This window comes from Bremia lactucae, linkage group LG6 (assembly GCF_004359215.1).
Source record: "Bremia lactucae strain SF5 linkage group LG6, whole genome shotgun sequence".
Classification (NCBI taxonomy): Eukaryota; Oomycota; class Peronosporomycetes; order Peronosporales; family Peronosporaceae; genus Bremia; species Bremia lactucae.
In genome coordinates, this window is record NC_090615.1 from 1,359,049 (window position 1) to 1,369,006 (window position 9,958).

The 9,958-nt window shown below is 43.7% G+C and overlaps 2 protein-coding genes across 2 annotated transcripts; both read right to left on the reverse strand.

Moving 5' to 3' along the window:
• Positions 1-4,416: 4,416 nt before the first annotated feature.
• Positions 4,417-4,962, reverse strand: CCR75_003194 (uncharacterized protein; the record flags this gene model as incomplete). Its single annotated transcript, XM_067961291.1, has 1 exon — positions 4,417-4,962. The coding sequence occupies one exon, from the start codon at positions 4,960-4,962 to the stop codon at positions 4,417-4,419; it is 546 nt and encodes a 181-aa protein (XP_067818867.1).
• A 588-nt stretch (positions 4,963-5,550) lies between these two features.
• On the reverse strand, positions 5,551-7,128 carry CCR75_003193 (uncharacterized protein; the record flags this gene model as incomplete). Its single annotated transcript, XM_067961290.1, has 1 exon — positions 5,551-7,128. The coding sequence occupies one exon, from the start codon at positions 7,126-7,128 to the stop codon at positions 5,551-5,553; it is 1,578 nt and encodes a 525-aa protein (XP_067818708.1).
• Positions 7,129-9,958: the final 2,830 nt, after the last annotated feature.

The following is a 9,958-nucleotide window of genomic DNA, read 5'->3' on the forward strand; positions in this document are numbered from 1 at the left end:
ACATGGCCCGCTTTTACTCGATCGGTAAAGAATTTATCGATCGCAAGTACTTGTTCACGAGGCAGTGGCCACTGCTTCATGACACAGTACTTCGAGCCCGGTTTGAGCTCGATCTCATGTCGAGTGCCTTTATCCTTAGGCAACTCGCATGGAACTGCTTCAGGGAATACATCCCTGAATTCTATTAAATCCTCGTATAGAGGATTTCCCTTGAGTGACTCCCAAGATTGAGTACTGTATCTTTCAATCCGAGTCTTCACATCGAGGACACTTTCGTCCATCGATGAGCTGCTGAGAACCCGTTCGTTCTCTGCAAAAATTACCGCTGACCGAATGTCGGTTACGTAATCGTCCTCTGTGACGAGTACGCAGATCTGCTTGATTTTCCCACCATGCAGATCTCTCAAGAACCGCTTGGGTTCTAGGGTTAATAATTGAGTCATCTCCAAAGTTAACTTCGGGGGCGCATACAGATCAAGAGTATCAGCGCCTACTCTTGATCCGTCATTAACCAAAATATTCAATGTCTTAATTTCTTTCTGGGATATATCCACAGGCTGCCGAGGGATCAATCCCCGGGATGCTGAACTCTAGTCACTTCAGCATTGACGTTTTAATGATATTTCTCCTTAAGTACGTGGAGCCTTATTCCCTCAACGTCTTCCGACTGTGATTGCGCTATCACAGTCGGGTCCTCTACGGTCGACTCTCTACTCGACCCAGGATCATCGTGTTGTCAACTTTGGACAACCGGTCTCTTCCTTGAATGTCGCCCGCTGGCGTGCATTCATGTCTCAATCCACTCGACATATTCGAGTGGTGGACCTTCGGCGCTTCCTGTGCATTCGCACTGCCGCCGACAGCTGATTCCACAGGGTGATTCTTAATCACACTGAGATCTGGTGCAGTCGTACTAACGACCGTACCACAAGTGAGGCCATCGCACTCTCGTAGTACATCCACACGGTTGTGGACGCTCCAAAACGTTCATCAGATGACTATCTGATGAACAAGTGGCAGGCATCTTTACGGGTTGATGCTGCCAGTTGATTCTTAGCTCATATTTTCTGAGCCACGGAAAGCCTAGGATGACATCAAATTTGTGATTTAAATCCAGTACGATGAAAGCATCATCGTACTGTAAATCGTATAACGCGTAGTGAAATTTCACTACGCGTTTCATTACTGTTATCGTACGCCTGTCGCTAGACACACCGTCATCCTCGTTGGAAAGATGTCGCGCTCAACATATTTGAACCTACGACTCTCTAGTGACTGTAGACGAATAAAGATATTCGACGCCCCATTGTCCACTAGGGCTCTAAGTGAGAAGCTATGTGTCACTTTACCTTCAAGGTGGTGAGGGATTCCTCATCGCCAGGTGCAGAAACACATAATGTATTGTTTCTAGAGCAACTTTAGTCAAGAGATTGGCAAATTCTCTTGAGGTTGTCGGATCAGTAGGGCGTTGCGCCCCTAGAGACCCCGACTGTTTTTGGCGGTCCGCCTCGCTGTTGCGATTTCGCAACAACTTCGGATCCGCGACCGTTGCCCTTTTTGGCATACGGTCCAAAATTACGTTCAGTACCTTTCGGTACTGGACGTGGGGCACTACACTCATGAGCGTAGTGTCCCAATTTTTGGCAGCGATGGCATTTCTGCGATCGCTTATTGTTCGGAAAGCGAGGTTTTTCGCTTTCGACGTAGGAAAGGTCCATGGGTTCTGGACCTCCTAACTCGTGTCGTCTCGGAGGACGATATGATGACGAACTAGCTTGAGCCTGTCGCAAGCTAAAGTCCTCCTGTTCCGCAACGGAAATTTTTTTTAAGCGTATATAGTTCCAAGCGGAACAGGTGGGTCTTTACGGGACCATCCGTAAGAACACCGTAATCAACGTGTGTTCATGAACTGGGTTATTTGTACTACAACTCGCTAAGAGTCGTATGTGCTGGACATATGCGTGCACATCACGCTTGCCTTGCGTGAGTATCAGAAGCTCTGAGCGAGCTCTGAACTCAGCCGTTGGTGGTTCAAACGTCTGTTGAATCGGGCTTCAAAGGCCTCTAGCGACCCAAAGACATATGCGTGGCACAACTTAAGGCCTAGTGCCCTAGTTTTGGCACGATCTGCCAAATTTGACTGAGCAAATGCGACTTGCATTTGCTCGTCGACAATGTGACAAGCCGTTATGGCATCGCGTAACGCGACAAACTATCTTAAGAGGGAGTCTTCTTCGACTCCTCTATACTTAAAGCTGTCAATCTTTAAAGTTTCGGGACGACGCGTGTGCGTCATACCAGGTACAGGGGTCTGTACCTGCTGTGACCTCAACAGTTCTGCCTGTTGAGAGCCTTGCAGATTAAGCAAGGCTACCTTCTCCTTCGCCTCGTCAAGATCATGTTGAATGAACTTGGCAATGGATGAATGGAGGGCATCTCTGTCCAAATCGGACAGCATGGCCAAGTACAAAGTGCTACCAGGTGTAACGGAGCACTGCCGACTTGTACAGCTTCAGTACAAGTCCACTTCGCACTGCCTCAGTGCTAGTGGTGCCTCACGTCACTTCAAATGCACTAGTACGTGCAGTGGAAGACTTGCTTTAAAGAGGATTAAAAGTGAACTGTATTTAATATAATTAAGTTCTTCTGTTTATATCTATTTAATACTTACTTCTATATAAACTAATTAACATGTAATAAAGCCTTATCTATCTATCTCTTTGCGCGCGTCCAGCGCTGACTGGACCGCGGAGAAAGTAGATATAAATGTCTATATCTACCAATGGATAAGCTTTTAGAATATTATCATGTTAAGTAAAATTCTCCAAATATTATCTACGTGTACAATAATAAATTAATTAACAACCTTTAAGTGTTAATTTCATGTAACGATACACCCCGTTACACAGTCTTCATGGGGATTGTGTAACGTTAGGGCAACTCTAGCCCGTTACACCTTTACTAAATTGTCAATGGTATATACTGCATAATTGCAAGAGCGTGAGCACTTGGTCCCGTCCGTGTCATCACTTCTAATAGAGTCACTGCGTATTTATTTATAAAAGAAAGAATCGTATCGGTTTGCTCGTGTACTAAATGATTGCACATACAGTAGTTGGGTTTTTGTAGAAAATATAAGTTTAAATTGCTTCCCTAATAAGAGTTGCATTGAAACTTCTACCGGAATTTTTAAGTAATTCCATGATTCATGCAATATTGCGTTATATATTAGCTCTACTAAATTAAAATCTGGTTGCAACGATTCAAAGTCGAAACTTATAAAGCTTATAAATGCTTTATCAACTCCACGCCGAGGCCGTGACTAATTTTCAGACGTGCAACTTCTGCATATGACTTACAGAGCAATTTTTATGGCCTACTTTCTTCATCATCTTGCGTATCGAGTTAAATACATTACTTTCTATATTTTAGTTACTGTGGAGAAAGCGGTAGTCTCCTTGGTATCACGACATCGATGATTTCGACATAATCTGAAACCATTGTCGCAACAGCGCAATCTTCCTATGCGACTAATGATTTGCACTCATGCCATCACCACCATCCCTCAGCATTGTAGTTGCATTTCTCCTAATGAACTTTTCTCACTATCGCACGTCTCATTTCTATCACGACGCGCCTAATCAGATATGGTAGTCTTCGCGAAAGCACTAGATGCGTTTAAATTTTCAGCTACTATCCAAAAAAGACATTTTTGCATTACCTTCATCCGAGGCGCGATAACTTTGAAAGTTTCCGTCCATATTGACGCTTGTGGACCGCTTGCTGAACATGTTGGGATGGAAAAAGATGTACTGAAACGACAACGCAGTCATTAATGCAACACTTCTAATCGATTTCCATCACAGCCCTGTCAATTTCGCATGAGAACAACAATATCGCTCTCATTTTCAAGCGACTTTGCTGATTGCGAGATCATGCAAATTGCATGCGACGCCTTCCATCAATGAAGTCGGTCCTTTGCAACAACCACTGAATACACCCACAACCCAAATCGATTGTTTTTATCTTTGTCGTAAGAATGCGAATGCGAAATCGTCAATCATTTCCTTCGATCAATTGACGATTCTGCTAAATAGCACTGTGCTCACGAAGGAAAGTCAAACTCGGAGGTTGATTAAGATGAGCAATCAATTCGATAGTCTGACCGGAACAGCTACTAAATTCAGCATTGTGCGGCCACAAATATCGACTGTTTTCTTTTTTCTACCAATTATTATTTCTAAATTATCATTTACTGCATACAGAAACAAAAAAAATAATATCTTGCGTCGTACTCATTTGCGAGTTTTTTTATTAATATAGATCTTATATTACCGCCAACACTTCTATTTTCGTTAAAGAAAAACAGATAATAATGTGAAACTTGCAAAACGACCTAAAACATTGCAATATGGCCTAAACAAGGAAGGCGGCGATGACAGTAGCCGACATTATGGACCCAAGCGTAATAAGCAGCGTCGGCGAGTTTGAAGCAGTCGCCCCAGGAGTAGTCGAGTCACTGTTGTCCATTGCATCCGAGTCTCCGTCCATATTCATCGTCAAGTTAGCTGCGTCAAGGACTTCGTGACATTCGTCATGGAGCTTCGAGATCTCGTCCGAAAGATTGCGCGGTGCTCCCAAATACGTAATGAAGCAGTCGACCGATCCCATGAGTCTATGAATCGGTTCGAGGCACGTGGACGAATTGCAGAACGTTAAAAATTCTGGCTCCGTGAAATTCAGCACATCAAACACGGACGTGACATTAAAGGTTGTTCCCTCAACACACGTGCTAAAGTACGAGCTATTGTCGATCGTGTCAATGAAAGACGTGCTCACATTTGACGCACACTCGTTTGATAAATCTATGGTCGTCTCGGAGTGGTCTTCGCCTTCATGAGCAGTAACAATCACCGCAAAGGCGACGAATAATGTCAAAGTAGCTAAGGTGTATGTAGCCATTATTGAGGTGAAGCCAAGACTTGAGTCGAATGCAGAAAATTGTTTAATGAAATGAGGATAGACAAGCTACTTAGTATAATTCTCGGAAACAATTGTTGATTGGTGCTCAAGCTCTGCCACCCAATGCAGCTGCTAATCCATTTTAAAAGTCAAGAGACGCAATTGAATGGGCAACTCGAATGTTGAGAGAGGAAATTTCCACGGATCAGATGAGTAGGTCTTCGTGTTGAGAAATCCTATTTCTGAAGATTCTGAGCAATTCTGATAGTTTTCTATTGTGAGCCATGAATGAAATGTGCAGTACATGGAATCGTTTCCTTCTCTGTCATACGCCTAATACCCATTCAGCAATTGTCACTTGCACCTTTTAACACAAAAGTTGCAGTATTTTCGCCCAAGCAATGTGCAGCTTTTTAAAGACTTGCGGCTATTGTAGTTGCCGCAATTGCTACGGAGCACCTGTTTTGGTACCGCAAGAACACACCAGCTTTGTCAGAACTAAAATAATTTAACATTCATTCCCAGTTTGTCAAACTTATTTATATTAATTTATTTAAAATGTTTGACACCTTTAATTTTATGCTGTAATTAAAAGTCAGGGAACAAGTAATTTGGTGGTGCGACTACGCAATCACTCCCCTCAGATGAGCATACTGTGCATAATTGCGAAAGCATCTGACGCTTGCACCCAAACTTGGCGCGAGCGCAAATCCCACTGTTCTTGTAGCACTCTGGATTTGCGGCAGCTAGCGTTTCAACTGTTGGAAGAAGGGTCATGTTCGTACGTTGGCCGCTACGGATCATCTGATTGTACATGGCTACCATTTGTACAGCACGGTTCGAATTAGCATTCGGGTCTCCCGGATTCCTCCAGAATTCAAGACTTTGTTCCACTTGGAAGCCATTTCCAGTGTTTCTGGCTTTAAATTCTACGCCACCACTTTGGCAGAAGTCGTGGTAGTTGTAAAATCCCATTTTCGTTATACCAACGAGGTCGTCAATATTGAGGTAGCCAAGAATGGTGTAGCTATATGTACAAGTGAGACCATTTGGCTGATCTCCAAGAGGACATAATCCACCGCTAAATTGTCCTCTGCACGCAGAGGTTTTGTCCGCACGGAGGTGATGAGCGCACGAGTTTGGAAATGAATACCAGTAGTTCCCTGGGTACGGCGCCCGCGGGTCGGAGCTCTTGGAGTCACAGCCAACATTTGTGCCTATATTCTCGACGCCATCGAGGCCATAGTAAGCCTTGCAGCTTGTTTTTATGTCCGACCCAGAATTTGTACACTTGCCACCGTCCATCGCAGTAAAAGGCCCGTACTCGAAAGGATTGTGATTTCGGTAGTATTTGATGCTTTTGGTGGGCTGAACAATCGTAATCTCGTAAAATACAATATATTGCATCCTGTTTTTGCGTTGACACCTGACTGACTGTTCGTTCATATTAATACCCTCGGCCTGTACGTACATAAGTGCACCTTCGACGGACGCCGTGTTGACGGTATCCAGATTGTTCATGTACCTATCTTCCGCGGTGTAGCCAAACTTAGATAGCCACAAATTCACACCAGGGTGCCAAACGGGCTCATCACCTTGGACACGAGCGTGAATGACTTTGATTGGGGACATACGCCATTCATTGGCGTTGGAACCTGATACACGACCGGATATGGCCCCAATAACTTCCTTTAAGCTTCCCACAGTATTTTTAAGCCAGCACGTTCCGCTGTTGTAACTAGTCCATGTGAAAGCTTTACAATTATTGGTATTGGAGCAAATAAAGCAGCATCCATCTGCCGACGCACTAGGAGCGTTGCCAATGTCCGTGCCACTATAATCTATATTTCTTTCCAGTGATGGACAATTTGAGGACTGTGGCGAGGGTTCCACGGTTCCCGAGATCGCTCCGTCGCTCGGTTTTGAGGTGGTTTTAGATTGCTTTAGCCAGCAAGTGCCGCCGTGATAATCTGTCCATGTGAAAGCATTGCATCCAAAGGTGCTGGAGCAAATGGTGCAGCAATCTTTCACAGACGAAGAGGGGGCATTGCCACGATCATTTCCACTGTAGTCGACATTGTATTCGAGTGAAGAACAAGTTCCCTCAGCTTGTGATACCGCGGCAACAGCGCATGCGGAGAAAAAAAGGAGCGTAGCGTGTTGCATACTGTGGTGCGTCTTCGAGCAAAAGTAGCAATGATCATTGAAAGAATCGACTGTCCTATAGGTTTTGATAACTGTTACAAGCGGGTCCACGCAGGGAAGAAAGACACTTGTCGGAAAACATACGCCGCGGTAGGCACGAACGTTAGTATGTCAAATATATATAAAGCTGCTCTGGCGTCTAAGTCTGTGGAAAATGAGTTTTCGTCCATCTGAATCAATCACACAGAAGATAGAGCTAATGTAGTTTGTATCGCTACCGAAAAAGGCGGTTGGCATAAATCACGCTGACTTTTTACATCGCTGAATTGGCTAGCATGTTTTTCTATGTGTAGCAAGCGATTCGACGTTTGAATAAATTATCTGGCCACATCACTTAAAATGCGACTTTTGCGCGTCGAAACGTTGCGACTGTTGAAAACGGACGTAGTTTTGTAATTTATTATATATTGTTATGGATTCGTGTCGTTAAATTGAAAAAAAGCGAGTAGACAATGCGAGATATCGATCATTTGTCAATAAAATGTTCAACGTTGTATTGCTCGACAATAATTTGATATGGCAAATTTAGTGCAGCGCATAACGATTCATGCAAACGAATTGCAAGCAGACTGAACATGATGTGATTATCGTTGATTTGTAAGTATGTGCAGGCCATCTACGACGCCGTCTTGAGTGCAGCGTGCTGAAGTCTTCATTCCGGTAATAGTTCGCCAATAAAGCAGCTTTGTATTGGGCTTAAGTTGCCCTAATGAAACACAATCCCGCTAAATGGACTTTGTGTACTTCAGGGGATGGTCAATAACTTAAGTAATGTAATTGTACCAACCACTTGGGTGTGGTTCACATTGTGACCCACTTTTGTGTATGTGATGTCCCTGAGGGCATTCACATTAGCGGGGATTGACGGCTAGTTAAACGGGGTGTATTTTTACATGAAATTAACACTTAAAGGCTGTTAATTAATATGTTATCTAAAAGGTGGATAATGTTTGGAGAGTATTACTTATATAGTAATGTTCAAAAATCTTATCTGTAACGAAGCACTACGACTGTACTGCTTCAGTACAAGTCCACTTCGCACTGCTTCGGTTGTGAGTGGTGCCTTACGTTACTTCACGTACAATAGTACAATAGTACGTGCAGAGGAAGACTTCTTTCAAAGACAACTACCTCAAAGAGGGCTAGATGAAAACTTATTAATATAATTAAATTTCTCTTCTTTCTATCTGTTAATGCTAACTTAATTATGAACTAATACTAAACATGCAATTGAAATCTTATCTGTCTCTCTCTTTGTTTACATTAACAGCTGATTACTCTGCGGGATAAAAGATATAATGGCCTATACCAATTTATGAGTAAGATTTCTGAACATTACTATATAAAGTAATATTCTCCAAATATTCTCTACCTTTTAGATAATATATTAATTATAAACCTTTTAGTGTAAATTTCATGCAACGATACACCCCGTTACATCACCCCTCCCTTAAACGACAATCACTCTGACTGTCATTATTTCAAGTGGTAACTATGTGACCACTTCATTTAAAAATGATGTTGGCTAGTCATAACCACCATTTTTAATTCCATCGCATGAGGAACAAATTCATGCGGGGTGTTGATAGTGCTGCTCCTTCGGCTGTGGTTCGTGCAGCCGCGGGTGACGCACTTTTATCTCTTGCGACAGACGGAACGTCTGCCAAAGTATCTTCTACTCGCGCAACACTAGATGTTGCGGGTGCACGTGGTGATTCACCACGTGAATACGACCCCTCTTTGGAGGTCGACTACGAATGCGAGTCAGACGAAATGGCCGACTCGGGCTGAATAGAACAGTCGCCTGATAGACGTCAGACGGCTGACCATGAGCAATCGAATGAGAGGGCTCATTCTGATGGACGAGTTAATAATCTATTTGGTTCCGACGATTATGATGATCCCTCATCGCTCGTTCCGTCTACCTTACGGTCACCTGCACCTGTTTCTGTGCAAGGTGATGACGATGGCGTAAGCCATCGTAATAAAAATTCTTGTGGTACCCCTGCTTCAGTGGGTACCACTCAGGGGAGTGAAGATAATAAAATGTCTCATCTCGCCCCTGAAAAGAAGCCGTGGCTTTTGCCAGAACGGCTAATTAATAGCTTGTCTGGAGAGACTACTCCTCACAATAAATATCCTTTATTTATTGCGACAAAGCTACATGGCCTTGATCCCAGCGCGAAGAACCTTCGCGCTGAGAAAATTTTTATCTCGATGCTTTTCTTAAGCATCGATGGTTTAGTGGCAACAATAAGCGAGAAAAAGTCTTGTTTATGCAAGCCTGGAGCGCGTTCATTCGCAATGTCAAAGACTGGACGCGAAGCCTGGTTTAAAAAAAAAACTTAACGGGAATCGCGGTAAATTTGAGAAAAAAAACTTCAACCGGTGCAAAGTAAACTGCATTGGTGTCACGAGAGGCTGGGCTTTCATGCCTCACGTGGGGTGATTCCTGTCCGTGTTGTGTAGACAGCTCAAAGAGGGTAAAAGCGGATGTCTATTTCCTTTTTTTGCCCTGGGGAAGGGCTCGCATCTTTATTGAGATGCGGGATGCGATTGACGTTTTGCAATCGATCTACAGGAACCAGGTACGCGTGTTTTATGATGGGTCTTCTGAACTATCGGATAGGACTCGTCATACCGACGGACGAGGCCCTCAACGTCAGCAACCAGCTGGGAACGAGGCTCTTAACTGTCATGTGAAGGTGGATGTTCGCCAGCGAACAAATTAACTCGTTCGCTGCCCCTTCACATCACGATGGTTCTGGATACGCTCCACAAAGAAATGTTG